This window comes from Ailuropoda melanoleuca, chromosome X (genome assembly GCF_002007445.2).
Source record: "Ailuropoda melanoleuca isolate Jingjing chromosome X, ASM200744v2, whole genome shotgun sequence".
NCBI lineage: Eukaryota > Metazoa > Chordata > Mammalia > Carnivora > Ursidae > Ailuropoda > Ailuropoda melanoleuca.
In genome coordinates, this window is record NC_048238.1 from 8,579,092 (window position 1) to 8,598,806 (window position 19,715).

A 19,715-nucleotide genomic window follows, 5' to 3' on the forward strand; every position below is an offset into this window, starting at 1 on the left:
AATCCCATGGAAGGCCCTACACTTCTTCACATCCAGGTTCTCCTTAGACTCCCTACAATGGTGATATGAGATACTACCATGGTGATGATGGCATTGCATGCCTACCTAATTAAAAGTCATAGGTTGGTCTAAGAATGTCTAGATTTTAAAAAATAGTCCCCTTTTCTAGTAAAGACCAAGGCAAATCACACAGTAAAACTCTGCAGTAATTGAAGTAGCCAATAAGAGTGCGCCTGTGTTTGCAGAATCACAGAGCATCAGCACTTTTTACACCTTTTTTTAAATAGTGGGAACCAAATAAATGCAGGAAGTCTTTATAACTGTGTCCCGATGATAAGGTTTCACTCTGCAGCCATCCTGAATAAAAACAGCTGTTAAGGGTTTTTTTTGAAATGGCTAATCTTGATAAGGTTCAAACTTTTCCCCAAGAGAGGTCTATGAACCACCACTCCCTCTGAGATGAATGAGTAAAAATGCATGTGTATCATGAATGCCAGGGTTGACATAAACCTTGTGCTGCCCAGAGCACAAGTAGGTCATGGCTATGGCAAGTCCATGCGGGACGTGTGTTTCTCCTTGCTCATAAAGACTTGTGGAGGGCAGAATGCCAGCTCTCATGTACCTTTTCCAGGTTGCTGCAAGTTCAACCATGTGGCTGTCATTCCTGAAACGGATGTTCCATCACAACAGCCATGCACAGAGGGAGCACAGGGCATCCGTGCAGGAGCTAAAAAAGCCTGTGGTGTTTCAATCAAAAGCCCTTTGTGAGAGAAAACACAGGAGTTGGAAAGACAAAATCACCATCACACTCAGCTAAAAATACCAAACAGGATGCTCTTTATTTGTGGTTGTATATGTTACTAACAACAAGAATATAAAAAATCCTCTTTGATCTCGTTATCAATTCATTCTACTTTCTCCTGTTACGTTTCTGGATGGTTTGGGCATAAATGATGAGTGAAGACAGGCATGCTGCCATTGTGGGGTGCCTGGGTGGCTCAGTCGGTTGAGCGCCTGACTCTTGGTTTCGGCTCAGGTCATGATCTCAGGGTCGTGAGATCGAGCCCCGTGTTGGGCTCCTCGCTAGGCATAGAGCCTGCTTGGGATTCTCTCTCTCCCTCTTCCTCACCTCCTCCCCTCCCCCCAATCTCTCTCTCTCTAAAAAGAAGGAGGAGGAGGAGGAGGAGAAAAGGAAAGTTGCGATTGTGTTGGAAGGACAGATGGGGTCATTTAAAAGGTGTCATTTTATGGAGAACCGGTGAACAGCTGCCTGGTTTAGAGATGGGGGTAAGACACAATATGGGTGTCACTACAAAGGGGTAGCATCAAGGAGTTCTTTTGTGGTGGTGGAACAGTTCCGTATCTTGAATGGCAGATATGCCCATCTATACGTAGGAAACAACTGCATGGTATTATTCTCTCACTCTCTTGCTCTTGCTTTCGCTCTCGCTCTCACTCACATGTACATGAAGGAATGCACATAAAAAACTGGTGAGATGTGAACAAGGTCTGTAGACAAGTGAATAGTAATGCGCCGGTGTCAATGTCCTGGGTTTGATATTGTACTCTAGTTATGTAGGAAGCCATCATTGACGGAAGCTGGGTAAAGGGGACCCAGGATATCCTGGTAGCATTTTTGCAACTTCCTCTGAGTCTACAATTATTACAAAATGAGAGTTTTAAAAGTATCATCTCAAAGATACAGTCTCAAGCCCATCGCATTTTATTTTATTTTTTTAAAGCTTTTTATCTTTTTTTTTAAGATTTTATTTATTTATTTGACAGAGAAAAAGATAGCCAGCGAGAGAGGGAACACAAGCAGGGGGAGTGGGAGAGGAAGAAGCAGACTCCCAGCAGGGCAGGGAGCCTGATGTGGGGCTCAATCCCAGGACCCTGGGATCACGCCCTGAGCCGAAGGCAGACACTTAACGACTGAGCCACCCAGGCGCCCTAAGCCCACCACATTTTAACTATTAGCCACTGTGCGGTGGTTCAAGCACTGAGACTCAGCACTCAAAGTGACAAGGATTTGAGTCCTAGTCCCACTACTTAACTTACTAGCCATGTGACCTTGAAACGTCTAAACTCGGGCCCTCGGTTTCCTTATCTTTTAAACAGAGATGATATTAGGACCTACCTCACAGGGTTCTTTCAAGCATTAAATAATGTAGAATGTCAAGGGCTCATGAGAAGCATTCAATAAATATGGGCTGGTTTTATTACTGTAAGTCTGCCTAATTATTTCTTTTTTATTTCTTTTTTTATTATTAACATTTCTGCCTGATTATTTCTAAGAGCCCTAAGTCATTAATTAATTTTGCTGGCACTCAAGCACATACCAAGTGTCAGGTCCATGGTACCTGTGGCCAAGGATGTGGAGTCCAGATACGCCCCTGGTCCTGGCCTCTGCCCCTTTGGATTTTTCAGTTCTGTAGTGAATATGGTGTTTAAAGAAGCAATTGCAAGCAAGATGGGTATTATGAAAGTGGATACACAGGGGCCTCAAGAGGGAACTAACTTAGGAATGAGAGGCACTTTCTGCAGTCATGGTTGAAATGGTAGTTTTCTCTCTGCTGAGTTAACTGGAGTTAACACGGTGGTTAAACCGCAGTCCTCACTTGCAGCCCCTCCTTACCCACCAAGAGAAATGAGAATAACTTTTCATGAAAGCACGGGTCAACCCATTTTGTGTCAATGTATAATGTTAAGGATTCAAACTCTGTACCTATCGATCAGAAAAAGAGCACACCAATTCTTTCTTTTTCATTGGTTGGAAAATAAATTACATTAGACTATTGCAATGGGCACATAGGGGGAAATCAACAATAGTTTAAATTTATATTAAGAAATTTAGACCAAAGTACTTTTGAATTAAGTATGGAGCTTCTCAATACGAAATTCATTACAATACATATGAAAATACATCATGGTATAATAAGTGAAGAGTAAGTTCTTTAATAGGCTTGCAATATGAATATTTCTAAAGATATGCACATCACATACGGATGGAGTTGGCATAACACATTACTAGTTTAAATGTGGTCATTGAAACAACCCACAGGGGAGAGAAAAGAGACATTCTAAGCAATCTGAAAATCTTCTATATACTCAGGAATTTAGGGTCTTTCATAATGTAAGTAAACCCCAAAGAAAACTGAACATGCATTGGATGGGTCTTATGTTTGCAAACTTTCCCCCTCCGCTTCTGCCAAAACAAAAACTTCCGCCCAAACAAAAACTTCCGCCCATCTCCACGCGGGCCTGCATCCTGTGAGACTGATCCCCATGGACTGCCTCGCAGTACATGGACTGGGCTTGGTACTAGAAAAGGGAGATGAGAGCAGGAAGACCAAGAGGTCAGGGTATTCCCTGTCCCACTCCATCCCTGCTTCTCCATAGTCTGCCCTTGCTGCAATCATCTCTGGGTACCTTTCCAGGGTCCCTTCAGCTGAGGTTGGAAGTCACTGGGTTCTGGCAATCCCAGCCCCTCCCTGTGCCCACATGGTAACAGCTTCCCCATGTTGCTAACGCTTCATACCGCACCACCACTTTTGGGTGCCCTTAAACTTATTGACACATCAGGGATAGTTCATTCGTGAAGCGAAGCCTTTTTGGGTATGCCATCTTCCTCCTGCTGTGAGTCAGCAGGTAAGGTGGGGGAATGCTTCATCTTTTGAGATCAATGTTTTACATTTTGCTTAGACCATCAAAGTGACATCATAATGGGACTGTTGAAGGTCATGAGCATAAATACTTACAAAAATAATACTACACGTTACAATTTTCAAAGTCTTCCAGCAAACTCGAGATTCCATTCTCTTGCTAACCTATTAATATCCTGTGGATCTAATGAAAACGGCACCGGCGCTGCTAAGGAATCCAGAGCAACGTCGGGGAACTCTGCCCGTGTGGAGCAGTACCCACCTGGCACAGGGGAGCTCCGTGGATGCACAGCCGAGGGGCTCCACATGCTGGCGGGAGGCTTTTAGCCTCTTTATTTTACTTGGACTGACTTATATGTTTCTTTACCAGATATTTCAGTCAGCAGCAGAAAGGGGTCATTCAAAAATATTTTTAAAGTTTATTCATCTGAACGTCTTCTGCTGTTTCCATGGCAACTCTTCCCCAAAGCCACAACTCCAAATTCTTTTGAAAACTTCATTTCAGAAATCGAATTTTAGCTGACACTCCAAACACTGAAATTGTACTATGAAAAATTTTTAAGTTAGAAGAATTCGAAGAATGTGTCAAATAACCAGAGAGAAGGGGAGAAAATCCTGACCAGTTTTCTTTTCAAATGGTCACCACATCTCTCAAGGGAAGAGCCTTTAGTAACAATGATCATATTTGAATGAACAAATTAGTCTTATACTTGATGTAGAACTCATCCAAATTGAGATATATCCCGTATTTGCATCCAAGTCATCACTATAAAGTCGGAGAGAGCCGTACCCTAGAATGATTGGTGGGAGTCCTTGTTGTTTTGTTTGATCTATCTTTCAAGTTTTTAAGTATTCAGAATGTAGTTAAGAATAAAAGAAATCAGAAAGGCAGATCTTTTGAAAATAATGTTAGAATCAGAAAATCTGAGAAGCTACATTACAGGATATGAAATTAATTGCATTCATTTGTAAACCCTGGTGGATCTTAGTCCAAAATTTTACAAGCACCTAAGATCTTGAAATCCATTTACTCCCATCATTTCAGAGCTTACAATCTAAAACAGGCTGTGCTAATTAACACTCAGTCATGTGGCCAGGTCGTAAGAAAGGGCCTTGTAGTCCTTGTCAATGGCAAGCTACACAGACCACCGAGATACCTGCCAGGCTGGGCTGCCAGGGAAGACCTCAAACCTGGACAGGACTGAGAGCGAAGAGCCAGGGAGAGCTGTCTCCTTCCTCCTTCCTTTTGCTTTTCATTCAGGGCCTTTGCATTTTCCCCGAAGCAGGCCTGTCCATATCATCCTCGATGAGCAGTTGCAGGAACAGAAGCAAACCTTAGCTGCCCACTCACATATAGTCACGGATCCCATGTCCACGTGCAGAGGCTTTCTGAGAATCGCTCCCATCCTAGTTCAGAGATTGTGATTCCTAATTTCAGAGCCGGGACTAATAAACTGGTATTCCAGCTCCATCAGAATAGAGGAAGCAAATTTAGACAAGTCTGTTAGACACTAATAAATCAAGAAGTCAGCTAAAGTCTGACACAGGAGAGCAGACTGGAAATGTTTAAAAACTAAGGCCCAAGATTACAAAGGGCCTCTACTCCTAGCTCTTTACTGGGTGCCTACCCCGGTGGGAGCCCTCGAGGTGGTGGGGCTACCATGGGAAAAGAATGACTGGGTCGCTGCCCTGAACGCGCTTTCACATCAGTAGGGAGAGGCAGACAAACGACGAACATACGGCAGAAGACCAAGGAGTGAGGCAAACACAAAGACAGAGGCAGCGTGATCTAATCACGGGTGACTAAGTGAGGTCAGAAGCACTTTGCAAAGAGCACTGAGGGAAGGTGACATTTTCTTCTGCAGTTTGGAGAGCACGATTAAAGCCTGCTGCACAAAGAACATCTCAGGCAGAAGGGACAGCAAGTACAAAGGCCTCGGGCGGGAAAGAGCTGGTCACACTGGAGGAACAGAAGGGACACTCAGGTGGCTGGGCAGTGGTAAGGTGAGGGAGGGTGTTAGGAAGGAGGGTGGGGTCATGTGGGAAGGCTTGGAAGGCCACAGTCATGGACGAAGAGATCAGTCTAAGCGTAATGGAAGCCAACTGTAGAGCTTTAAGAGCTGAAATGTCACAACCACATTATCTTTTTTGAAGATCTCACTGCTCCCATGATTGGAATATAGGATTACCAAGTTGTCTTACCATGGACAGCTGGGTGCTTGGATTTAGGTGACAGCAGCGGAGATGGAAAGAAGAGGATGGGTTTGGACAGCACCGTGAAACAGACATGGCAGGGCTGCCCCCAAGGTGCTCTGGCCTGCGCAGCTCCCCAAGCGGCCGGCCACCTACTGAGACGGGAAAGGCTGAGGGTGACACGGGCAAGAGGCAGGTGAGAAATCGGAAAGCCAGTAAGGGCGCGTGGAACGAGACAATAACATTGCAGTCAAGTTGAGACTCAAGCGCACTTGGTCCAGGGTTATCACAGGGTGAGGAATGGGAGAACTAAATCATACAAGTTCACTACCAGAAAAGACGGGGCAAAGAGTAGTGTTTGTTTTCCTACAATTGGCAGATATGCAGTGCAACACGCAACAGGAGTCGGATTATTTATGCATTCACAGTGATACTTAAGAAGTGTCTTCAAGGGTGGGGGATGTGGCTTCCTAAGACAATGGGAGTGCCACAGCAAAGGGACCACATAAAGCCAAAGCTTGTAATGAGCAAAACGTTAGCTTTTTGAAGAGACAGATGACAAGCAGAGAGCTACAAAGGTGAATTCTGGGCCGTGCAGCAGGTCAGTACCAGTCCTTCTCAATTTCCTAAGGTATCTGCAACAGCAACGCTGATGTATGATGACTGATTCGTATCTCCTCGGCCCTGCAACAGTGCCCGGTTCAGGGTGTCCAGAATTACCAAAAGATGTCCTATAATCAGCACCACTGAATTATTAAATGAACTTAATAGCTTCAAAGTCTTTGGAAATCAAATGCTCATGGAGAGCAAACTTGGCAACTTGCCTATCAAGACCTTAACCATCTGTAGTAAAGAGAGGCTCCCTCTCGGGGTAGGCAGCTTAGCCCTGCCAGTGGCTTCCTTAAGGAGGGGTCACACAGAGCCAGGGAATAGTCGTCATTTAACATTGAGGCTGTGGTAAGAGCACAGACAGTGGGGCAATCGCACCAAAGAGGAAGTGAGGTCAGCAACAGAGGAGCTCAGAAGTAGACCGGTCCAAGGGATGGGAATGGCTACACCTTCACAGCTGGACTCCCCAGGGATCAGTGTCAAGTCAGAATCTAATCCCCCTGCTTTTTGTCACACCTCAGTGCACAGAACACACATCACTGCACACATAGATTTATCTTAGCCGGAGCATCGTGAAACTTCCTTCTTGTTTCCCTTTCAGAGAAGGGGGATGAAAATAAGTGTGTGCCTCCAGGGAGTTGCTTCGGATGATAGTATTCGTGAGCTGCTCGAAAGTGCCTGATAATCTGTTCTGAAACTAAGGCTCAGCACAGTAATTCTACTGAAGGAGTCACCATACTTAATTGCATGAATTGTCATGAAATTAGACCTATGTTACATGATCTTGGCAGACAATCAAGGTTTATAATATTTTGTTTGTGGTTAATGGAAGAAAGCACACAGGGACTGTTGGGGACGGTAGCTTAACGTAATCTTTAACCCAGGCCAAGCAACCTAACTTTTTGGGATCACCAAAAGCAGGAGGACACATTGGGGCACCTGGGTGGCACAGCGGTTGGGCGTCTGCCTTCGGCTCAGGGCGTGATCCCGGCGTTACAGGATCGAGCCCCACGTCAGGCTCTTCCGCTATGAGCCTGCTTCTTCCTCTCCCACTCCCCCTGCTTGTGTTCCCTCTCTCCCTGGCTGTCTCTATCTCTGTCGAATAAATAAAAATCTTTAAAAAAAAAAAAAGAGCAGGAGGACACTGTTAAAGCCGTGATCACTGAAACCGGGTGACCCACTATGCTGCCCCCAGGGTTTGAGCCTCTGTCTGAGCCTCTGTGTCGGCCTGTCTCTGAACTTCTGCATGTTCCCTGAATAATATACATAATACTCATAACATTTACTGTGGTTCCTCTTTTCAGAGTTTATTACACAGTAATTGTCACCTCTTCTTAAAAGCATGCATGAAAATCACACACACCAGTGGGTCTCAAGTGGGAGCGATCTTGCCCCCCAGGGGACATCTGGCAATGTCTGGAGGTATTTTTGGCTGTTCACAGCTGGGGGGGAAGGGTGCTACTGGCATCTAATGAGTAGAGCCCAGGGGTGCCGCTCAACACCCTACAGGGCGCAGGACAGCTCCCGCCACAAAAAATTATCCTGCCCTAGATGCTCATTTTGCCAAGGCTAAGAAACCCTGCAGAAGACATAAAGACACGACATTGAACTCAATAGACATTTTTAAATTTGGGTTTTGTCCATACCTGTCCAACTAAAGAGTTATTTGGCCATGTGATTCGACAATATGGATGGTCACATTAAGTCAATGAAGGTACAATATTTGATTGTTGGCTTCTCATGGTGACAGAACGGGGAGGGGGGAAGGACAACTCGGCTCATCTATCTCAATTGTCTAAATGAGTCAGACGAGCTGCATGAAATCAGGGCACTTGGAGAGAGTACTCCATTCTGTCACCAGCTACACCTGTGCCACCTTGAACTCCACCGCTCTAGGCTTGGGTTTCCTCGGCCACAAAATAGAAAACCTGTCTAACCCACTAGCTGGATTTGACGCAGGCTGTGTCCAAACGCTTTGCAACCTGTATAAGATGGTAATAAGGAGGGACTTCTTATGACCTGCCGTTTCTCTAAAAGTGTTGCCAGGCAATCTTTGATTCTCACACATCATCCTTGACTGTCACACTCTAGCATCTCTATAGCCCACCTAAACGAAGACCGGCTGGTTTGCTGTCCTAAGTATCTCTCAAATACGCTAACTGCTCTCCAGCTCCGGTGCAGCTGCCATCCTACGTAGGTCATTCTTCTCTCATCTCTCCCTGGCCCCACTACCAGGATGCACTCTGGCTCCCGCTCACCCTCAACTCCATCCAGGACTCCAAGCAGATGTTTCAAAATGCAAATCTGACCAAAAGGCGTCAAGGACGACACCCAGCTGGAAGGATGGAGTCACCATAAACTGAATGTGGGAAAACCGTGGGAGGAAAGGTTGGGAGGAGAACATTAGCTGCTACAGAACATTTTTGTTCTGATGATGGAAACAAGAAGACAGTGGTATTATACTTTGGGAAAGTGTCACGTTATACAAATGGAGGATGCTCTTGTCTACTTGTTTGTGGTTCTCTCCTGGTGACCATTATAACCATTCAAAAAGATGTGCGAAGTGTTTGTGGCAACTCTTAACATTTTCACTGTTCAATCGTCCCTTTAGAAAACTGACCAAATAGCTGGCACACAATAGGCACTCAACAAATGTTTGATGAATGAATAAAATGTGAGCCTCTGATTTCTTACGGGCAGTCTCACCTTGGACAAATGAAAAAGCACCGAAGGAAGAACATTAAATACTTGCCCCCTGGATTATATCTCAGAGTAGGCAAGAGGTACCAAGAACACATGGATGGTAATTCTTTTCCAGGAAAACACAGACCAAAAAAGCCCCTAAGACCCCAGGATGATACACAGTGGGGCAGAACCATATGGCACAAAGGAAGTGGGATATTCGTGCTAAAAGGCAAAACAAGCTTTCGGAACTACCTAAACTAGTACGGGGGAAGCAGACGAAGACAGCAGTGTTAGAAGAGAGGTTAAGCCATGGAGGGTTATGTTAATCTGAAAAGCAATGGGTCACACTTAATAAAGAACATTCTTTTGACTTGTGACTGATACAGAGCTTCTGAATGCGCTGCTTTATCACCCTAAAGTATGCATGAGCAACTTCAGAGGACCCCGGGTGACTTCTTCCAACCTGAAAGCCAACAAATTCCCTCTGGAATCTTCTTTTTTATAGTCCTAACTCAGAAAATATGCATGTGGTGATCTGTGCTAGAATAAAAGGCTAGTTCAACAGCGACTCTTCAGAGCCCAAGGAGATGTTAGCATTAGCTTGACTCTAAATCTCTGCTTTAGCAGAATGAGACAGCTGAATGAAAATAGTTTTTAAATTGTTTGGGGATGCATTTGCATAACAGAGGCAATAATCACTCGTAGAATGAATAGATTTTTTTAAAATTAAGGAAGCAGTTCTCACCTTTCTTCCTCTACCTTGGAAATGGCATAGAGACCTCAGATTGCAAATCAAAAGGCATCAGCACACAGTTCAAAATCTGGAAAAGGTGGTGGGGTAAGATGTCGACTGGGCATAATGAGCACAGACTCCAGATCCTTTAGTGCAAAGAAACCTCTGCCAAAAATGGGTTACCCTTAATACCACTTTAAAAGGAAAATCACTGAGCCACTAGTGTCTCCAAAAACGAGCGTTAGTAACTTACTAGCGTCTCACTTGTCATTTCAAGGCAAGTAACTGGCAAAACTAGAGAAAGCTGTCATAAGGNCCCGCCCAGCCCATCAACGCAAAAGGGCAGAGCTTCCAGGTTAGCCCAATGGCCCCCCAGCTGATCCAGGACCCATCCTGGCAACAAGAACCCGGACCTCTGTACCTACCACTCCTGTCCACCTCCACTCCTTTCTTTAAAAAAAAAAATATATTTTTTTTAATGTGGAAAGAGCATTTTGGAGGACAGGAATTCCAAACGGATAACTGTCAGCCTAATTATAAATACTGATGATTCTTAAGTTTTTGCCTGCTTCTCTCTGATTTTAAAGTAGCATGTATAATCTCAGCAATGAACATCATGTCAGGGAAAACTCAGTAAAGTAGCAGATGGCAGGGCAACTGCAATGGCCCATCTCAAAACACCACATCTTACAACTGGAAAATAAATGTCCGAAGACTGAAGTGAGCTAACGCTGCTGCCTACCGGCTTCCTGCAGGCGGCATTCACAACCTTCAGGAGTAGTTAGTAGTCATTCCTCAGAAACATCTTTCTTTTCTCTCTCTCTCAAAAATAAACTCAATCTAGAATCTGGATTTGGTCAGTCATCCACCTTGAGCTCTTGACTCCTTCTTTAAAAGAGGAAAAGCCCATGAGCTTTTAGTCTGTCGTGTCCTGCAGACCCCCTCACCAAAGCACAGTGCCTGGCACATAGTAGGTCCCCAGTAAATACCTGTGGAGTATTTGAGTCAATAGGGAGGGGAGAAGCTGCTGGCAGAAGACCCCTGGCATCCTCTCCTGTTAATCAGATAATGTGCAACATTCTGTCCTGCTACAAACTCTGAGGGAAACGCACACCCTCTTTTCCAGAAGCAAACCGGCTGCACCCCAAAGTGCCCTGCAGCCTTTTCTCCAGAGAGTCCACTAGCCACACACTCAGATCATGGAGCAGCCCTGCCTCCTGTCCAGTTCTATTCTGGTTCTTGCAGCATATCTGACCAGAGGTTGAATGGGCGAACCTGGACCCCACGAGCCCCATTTCTCCACCCTGGGCAGCGAGGCGGCCGCAGGGCCCAGCCTCTGGCCCTGAACGCAGTGTCCACCACACAGGGTAGAGGAACCTGGGCTTCAGGGGTGGGGGCTCTCATTCTAAGGTGCAGCCGAGTTTCTAAGCAGTTGACACTCGGGGGTGACGCACGTGACACCCTCCACCCCACTAACCCCCGACCGAGGACCTCTGGGGAGACAGGGATCCCATCAACCCGGCGCTGTCCCCTCCCGGCCGGCCAAGTGGCGCCCCCTGTCGCCTCTGCGCGCGCTGGGACACTCACCGCGTAGTGCAGCTGCGGTTTCTCGCGGGATACCGGGTCCCCCATGTCGCCACCGAGGAGTGACGGGCCCCCGAGCGCAGCCTGGGGTCGCGGCGCCTCTCCGAGGTCCCCCTATTTCACCGCCATCCCGGGCCAGCCCCCGACGCGAGCCCTGTTCCCCGCGCCCCGAGCGCGCTGCAAAGCCCGCAGGCACCAGCGTCCCGCGGAGAAGCTGACAGGGACCGGGAGGAGGTGGCGGCAGCGGCGTAGAGGAACAAGGAGGAGGAGGAGGAGAGGAGGGGGAGGAGGAGGAGGAGGAGGAGGAGGAGAGGGGAGGAGGGGGAGGAGGAGGAGAGGGGAGCGGCCGAGTCAGATGGGATGGGCGGGCGCTTAATTCCTTCCGCTCCTGGCGGGCTCCTGTCGCGGCCGCCGCCGCCAGCTGTTGGGGGCTGCAGCGACCAAGCGTCCACGACAGGTGTCAGGGCGGACGGCGCTCCTACCTCCTGCCACTCCACCCCTGCCAGGCCCGTGGGACCCGGGCTGCCAGGGCTGGGGCTGCTAAAGCCCTCAACACCAGCGAGAGGGCGAGCTTGGGTTTCCAAGAAAGAGCGACTTTCGCTAACTTTGAAAGGGGTGTGGGCCTGACGCTGGAAGGCGATTCGGAACCCGCTCCGGCGAGGGCGGAGTCTCGGTGTTTGGAAAGCCCTCCTTTGGGAGCGTCTCAACGGCGGGAACCCTAGCAGAGGGCAGGGGCCGAGTAATGCAGCCTGGGGGAACTGCGGACGGGAGGAAGGCCGGGCTAGAGGCCGGCCTCACCGCGCCACTTTCGGTAAACTGAGTCCCAGAGGGCTTGCAGTATCTGGGCATGTCTTGGGAACCCCGCTGGAAGCGGGAGTCCTGAAGAATCTGCCGGGACCCAAGGACTGGTGTCGGTGCCAGGCTGGATCTGAGTTGGGGGATGGGGGCACTGCTCGAAGCACCGCTTTCCGTGCCTTACTTAGTTCTTAGGTGCACATCGGAAAAGGACACACCAAGAATTTGGAAACAGAAGAAACGTACACTATTTGCAAATGTTGCCAGATGAACCAAATAATTTTTAGCACACGCTGGAGGTTCACAACACCCCTAAAAACTGGCCTCTGCTCTGAAATCCCTCGTGGAAGCCTGCACTTTTAAACACCCTGGAGGTCCCTCCCCGGGCCTGGCATTCTGTGATTTATGTGCAGTTTCCCACAAGCTAAGTCCAGACAAAGGCAGGGTCTGGGGCCAGAGTGGAGACTCTAGACCCAGTGAAATCCATCAATCCAAGCCCAAGAAGGGTAGCTATCCAGTGGAAGGTGGGTTTGTGGATGGCTTGTCTCCTTTCTTCAGGGTCCCACGGCGCTGAACTTGGTGAGTGGCCCTTCCCCTGCTCTGTGTAGGTGTACAGGGTGGGGAGAAGGGAAATAAGATGTGTCCCCCATGTTCGAGCCCTTACAATTTAGTTGGATGAACCACCCAACTAATGTAATATTTTGAAAACAATGGCATCATAATCATAAATATGGAAATTATAAAAAACTGAGGATGTGAAGCCAGGGGCGCAGGTATCCTGAGGAATCTACTGCTAGATAATCCCATGACCATTCATCTTTCTGAAAAACTCTTAAGATTATATCTGCTAAAGCCTGCCCTCTGATCCAGGAATTTTACTCCTAGATATATAGAGAAATGGGCGCCAATGGTCTCCTCATGTACAAGAATATTTCTAATCTTTAGGTAGAATCACCAAAATGGAAACAATCCAGATGTCCTTCAATGGCTCCACGATGGACCAACAGTGGTCTGTCCATACAATGGGATATTACTCAGCAATGACAGGAATATAAGACTGACGCACACAATGGCCTGAATTATTCTCACAAACGTTGAGAAAAAGAAATCTTACACAAAATAGGACACAATGTATGATTCTACTTATTTATTCCGGAATTATAATTCAAATGTTGAACTGAAATAGGCAACTGTGACCGACCTATGGCGATAAAAGCCAGAACAGGGATAAATAAACAAGTAAATAAATACAAGCAAACAAATATCTATTACCAAGACAGGGAGTTGATATTGACTGGGAAGGGGGTACAAGGGAACCTTTTGGGGTGCTGGAAATATTCTGTATCTTGATAACTTCGACAGCTACCCGAGTACACCCATATGTAAAATTTCATTGAGCACTACAGTTCGGATTTGTGTAATTTAGACCCTTCACGATGTGTATTTTATACTGCGATAATATAAAAGTAAAGTTAAAATCAGTCCCCTGCCCCCAACAAACACTTATGACCAGCATGCTGCCTGTTTTGAGAGAAAGGCAACGTCACCATTTGGCCCGGTCCCCCTGCAGCCTGCCCTGCACAGGTCTCCTTCCCCTCTGCTGCCTGGGAGACCAGAGCACGCCTGCTCACCTTGGAGGCCCTCCCTGCTCCCTCACAGGTTCAGGCAGAGCTGGAAAAAGGACATGCTCAAGTCCCCTCTTTACTTTCACTTTGCTCTGCTGCTGAAAGCAGGCTTTAGAGCTATGTCAGCAAAGACACGTAGGATAAGGCAGAGAACTGGCATAAGCTTCACCATATGGCATTTTTTCAGAGAATGCAGCCAGGACCAACTTTGGGACCTTAGCTTCACCGTGGTCTGTTTAGAAAGCTGAACTCTCCAGCTTTAGCATTTCTGTCATACCTGGCATTAAACCTCCAAAGCTAAAAATCCCTTTCCCTACCGAAACTGATTCATATTAATATACATAAACAATACAAGGCGGGTCCCTGGATTTAAAAACCTTAACCGTGAGGCACCTGGGTGGCTCAGTCAGTTAAGTGTCTGCCTTTGGCTCAGGTCATGATCCTGGGGTTCCGGAATCAAGTCCCACCCCGAGTCCAACTCCCTGCTCAGGGAGGAGTCTGCTTCTCCCTATCCCTCTGCTCCTCCGCCCTCCCACTCGTGTTCACTCTCTCTTTCTCTCTCTCTCAAATAAATAAATAAATTTTTAAAAAACACCTTAACCACAATGCTTTGATCATTACCCCTGAGTAAGCCACCTCCATGCTAAATTGGCTCACCTCACATTTTGTTTGTGTGCTACCTTTGAAAAATGTGTTGTCACGAAACAGCATTATCCTAAGCCAGAAATAATCCATCGATCCTGAACTGTGTGCTTACATTCTAGGAATGACTTCTGCCTGCTAGCATATTTCTTGCTAAATTGTCATTGCTAAGTCAGAGTTAAATTCGTAAGTGCAATAGGGCTGTTTTTCTGTGTTTGAACGGTCTGGGGAGATAAGACAAAACATTTGAGAAAAGAAATGATCAATTCATGCTGCAAGACTCTTAAATGCACCTCAGAGTGAATCCTGTACCTTTTCAATTCTCAGCCTGCTCACTCAAGACTCAAGTAGGGACCTAGAAGATTGTGCAGAACTCTAAAAGTCCTATTAAATCTTAACCAATTAGAATTCCACACATCATTTCTATTTGAATATATTTCAAGGCACATTTTAAACACCACTCTAATCAAAAAGTCTTATTTGCACATCTCTGCTCCTAACTATCCTTCCCATGTTGTTTATTTGTTCACTTGGTCACTCATTCAGTAAATATTTTTAAGTGCATACAATTTGCCGGTATTGTCCTAGGTCATTTAAACTACATGTGAACATGTCAGGCGGTTTTGAAATTCCGCTTTTGTCTGTTCGGTGACCGCGGGAGATGACCGACCCCGTGAACCATACCCCAGAGAAGGCTGCGGTTCATCCCATTCGCTCGTTACGTTAAGAGCCTGCGTGGCTAATGTTCTCCTTTGGTTAGTCACTTTTTCAAATAATAATAAATTTCTCTGATGTTTATCATTTCCCCCAGAGAGGACTCAAAAATAATCTCTAGGAGTTCCTCTACCAGCATCACTTTTAAGAAAAAATGTGTCACCCTCACAGTGGAATTTCCTCATCTTCCTGCTACCCGAAAGTTACAGCATTTTCAGGACTAAAGGCTGTCCTTGCCACCAGACCATTGAAATGAAAATCCTTGTTTGCATTTACTCTGCCTGCCTATAAGCCGAGCTGACATTTTCCACACTTAGTGCCAGCCCAAGGGTGATTAGTTTTGAAAAACTAATTAGTTTTGGGAAAACTTTACCCAAACCTATGGAAGCAAATTCAACTTTAGAGTTTAGGAGGAGCTAAGGGCCCATAGCACTGAAACCTATTTAGGACAGGAGGATAAGGCCCCGCTTGGAGGCCCAGCCCATCTACAGAGTAACTCTGAGACCCTTTTGGGTGGGGACGCCTTCCCTAAAACCCAATGCCTACCCTCTTCCATCCTACTGTCTCGTCAATCCACCTGCTAGAATATTTTTCAAATTTTGAAACAAAAAAAATTGATAACATATAATGTGCAGCTTAATGAATTGCAAAACATACGCCCATCATCACCATCACTGAGGTCAACAAACAGAATACTGCTGGTGTCTCAGAGGGCCCCATGTCCCTCGGCTGCACTGTAACACCCTCCCCCAATCCTCAGCAGCAGACACTGTCCTATATTTTACGGACTTGACTTCTTTGTTTCCCTTCTTTAGCAGGGTTTCTCAATCCCAGCACCGTTAACATTTGGGAACCAATAATTCTCCACCCCCCCACCAGCTTTACTGAGGTATAATTAACATATAACATAATTAAGTTTAAAGTGTATGATGCGATAATCTGATACATGTATGTATATACTGTGAAATAACTACCGCAATAAGGTGAGTTCATACTTCCATCACCTCACATAGTTACCAAATCTTATGTGTGTGGTGAGAACATTTCAGATCTATTCTCTTAGAAACTTTCAAGTATACAACATAGTACTGTTAATTACAGTCACTGTACCTACCTCCCCAGAACTTACTCATCTTATAACTGGAAGTTTGTGCCCTTTGACCATCATCTCCTCATTTCCCCCACCCCAGGCAACCAGCATTCTACTCTCTCCGTTTCTATGAATTTGTTTGTCTTTTTTTGGATTCCACATATAAATGAGATCATCAGTATTTGTCTTTCTCTGACGTATTTCACTTAGCATAATGCCCTCGAGGTCCATCCATGTTGTTGCCAATAGTAGGACTTCCTTTTGTTGTGGCCAAAATATGTGTACGTACACACACACACACACACACACACACACACGAGAGAGAGAGAGAGAGAGAGAGAGAGAGAGAGAGAGAGAGAGAAAGAGAAAGAGACAGAGAGAGAGAGAGACGGTGTGAGGGGAGAAGTGTCACATTTTCTTTATCCATTTATCTGTAGATTGATAGTTAGGTTGTTTTCTTATCTTGGCTGTCGCAAATAATACTACAATGAACATGGGAGGGCAGATGAGATCCTAACTCCAATCCTTTTGGATATACACCTAGAAGTGGGATTGCTGGATCACAAGTAGTTCTATTTTTAATTTTTAATTTGTTAAGGAACCTCTATACCTTTTTCCACAGGGGTTGCACCAATTTACACTCCCACCAACAGTGCACTAGGGTTCTCTATTCTCCACATCCTCGTCAACACTTGCTATCGCTTATCTTTTTATTTATTTTTTTTCTTAATGATTTTTTAATTATATTATGTTAGTCACCATACAGTACATCCCCGGTTTCCGATGTAAAGTTCGATGATTCATTAGTTGCATATATAGCTTATCTTTTTAATAAAAGCCACCCTGACAGGTGAGGTGGTATCTTCTTGTGGTTTTGATTTGTGTTTCCCTGATAATGAGTAATGTTGACCACTTTTTCATCTATCTGTCGGCCATCTGTATGTCTTCAGTGGAAAAAATGTCTATTCCGGTCCTTTGCCTGTTTTAAATTGGATTATTTGGGTCTGTTTTGTTTTTGTTTTTGTTTTGCTATTGAGTTATTTTGCTATTAACCCTTCATCAGATACACGGTTTGCAGATATTTTCTCCCATTCCTTCTGCCTTTTCATTTCGTTGAGTGCTTCCTTTGCTCTGCTGAAGCTTTTTAGTTTGATGTCGTCCCACTTGTTTACTTTTGCTTTTGTTTCTTGTAGTTTGGGTATTATACTGACAATTCTTTACTGTGGAGGCTGTCCTTTGGATTGTAGGCTGTTCAGTGGCATCCCTGGCCTCTACCCACTAGATGCCAGCATTATCTCCCTCCACCAACTGTGACAACCAAAAATGTCTCCAGATACTGACAAATACCCCTCTGGGGTGGGGGGCAAGATCACCCCTGTTTTGAGAAACACTGCTTTTTAGGAAGTTGAACATCCATAAATATTAGACTTCAGGGTTGCCTGTTTTCTTACTTTATATAAATGATTCCTAAGTATGTTTTATTACATGTCACTTCTTTTATTCAACATTATGGTTTTAAGGTTCTTCCATGTTGTATGTAGCCATAGTTTGTTCATTCCCATTGCCATCCAGTATTTCATTGAATGTGTTTACCACTGTTTATCTTTTCAATTGTGAGGGCCATTTGTGTCCTTTGCAGTTTGGGACTACTGAAAACCATACTGCTTGAACATCCTTACACATACCTCCTTGGGCACAAGTACATGCATTTTTATAGGGTGCAGACCTAGAAACAGACTTGCCAGGTCATAGGTATGCATGTCTTTAACTTTACTGGACAATGCCCAACAATTTTCTGAACTGATTGTACCAATTTGAATCTTTATTTATGCTTCAGTATAAATAGACTGAACATAGTTTATATAAAGACTGAACATGGTTTAGAGTTGTCTCTCTTCTAGGTTTTCTCATGGGGCTACAAAGATAAAATTCAGGAAATCAAACTCTAGGATCAGGAGGGAGAGATGGGGAAGAAGCTTAAGATCCTCTTTGTCCCAAATCACATGTGTCCTTTAAGTGAAGACCTTACCAGCCCTGCTAGGATCATGCCATTACTGACTCTGTCCACACATACAGGTCGAAGCAATTGATACATCAGTTATGCCTTTGAGGGAAGACATTTTATTTTGTAGAAACTCAGCATACTCGGGGGGACAGTATCTCAGCAACCCAACTATAAACGTAAGTGCTACTTATGGAATTACCATCTGATTCTGTAGCCACAATTTCTCCCCTTCTTCTTAACTCTAACAGGGATGTGGAGATGGGAGGGATCCAAGGAAGAATAAAGGGTTCCATTCCTTTCTCCAGGTAAGCTAGAGTGAGACAACCTCCAGCCTGAAGACACACCCAGTCTGAAGACCAGTGAATGAGGAATTCCTGGGGGTGCTGGGGATGATGCCTAGAGCTGTGATGACACAGGACAGAGAAGACAGAGAAGAATGCCCTGGCATCCCCTAGTACTATTGCCTTCAGCCTTGATTCCTATTACAAAGAATATCAAGAGGTTATACATGGTGATGAGCACTGGGTGTCATACACAACTGATGAATCATTGAACATTACACCAGAAACTAATGATGTACTATGTACTGGCCAACTGAATTTGAATTAAAAAGTTAAAAAAAAAAGAAGTTATACATCAGCCAGAACTGACAACGTGATGATTTGTGAATGCAAGGGAAAAAGACAAGGGCCAGGGAAGGTAAGAACAAACTGACCATTAAAATAGGTTCAGCTTGGTATCACTGGTTTGTCCTTTTCCTGCCATTTTGATATTTTCACTGAAGAACTGCTGCTACTCAATGTCAGGGAGCCAGGGAAAGTGCCCTTCAAAAGTATCCACAGAGAGACGTTTCTAAAATAAATTTTCTATTCAAGGGTCAGTAGGCAAAAAGAGGAGGCTGCAATCCCTCTGGTTATGGCTTCCCAAAAAAACAGTGTGAGAATCAGGAAACTGCTTTTCATTATATCCGTCATCTAATGTTAGTCTATTGCCTTCGCACGACCAATTATAACCTCCTCTCCTCCGCCTGGTGCTGCAAGCATGGAAAGCCTGCGGAATGTTCATGGCCACCCCAATGCTGCAGGTGCTGGGATTATTATTTGAACCAATAACGAGTCCACTAATTATTGAACATGTACGTCACTGGTCCTTTGTTCAACTAGATGCTTTGCAAATAGCAAATCTGGATCCTTGGAATAATAGCGTGAGGAAAGTACGATTATCCCCATTTTATTCATGAGGGTGATTAACTTGCTGTGCATTAAATGGTGGAGTTGAGATGTAAAGGAAAGTTGGGTCCATATCTCTTTGCGGGCCATTCCGGTACATTTCAAAGTAGAGACTCTCTTTGATAAGTCAGACTCATCTATTAGATTAC

General features: G+C 45.2%; 1 protein-coding gene across 3 annotated transcripts in view; it reads right to left on the reverse strand.

Annotated features, from left to right (window-relative positions):
* ARHGAP6 (Rho GTPase activating protein 6) overlaps nt 1-19,715 on the reverse strand; it is a 477,667-nt gene that overhangs the window by 229,998 nt on the left and 227,954 nt on the right. The window contains exon 1 of one of the 3 annotated variants that reach the window (XM_011219513.3): nt 11,470-12,056. The exons of the other annotated variants lie outside the window; for them this stretch is intronic. Within the exon in view, the coding sequence (XP_011217815.1) occupies nt 11,470-11,514 (45 nt within the window). The 5' untranslated portion in view covers nt 11,515-12,056. Of the gene's footprint in view, nt 1-11,469; nt 12,057-19,715 lie in introns of those variants that run through there. 3 annotated transcript variants of the gene reach the window in all.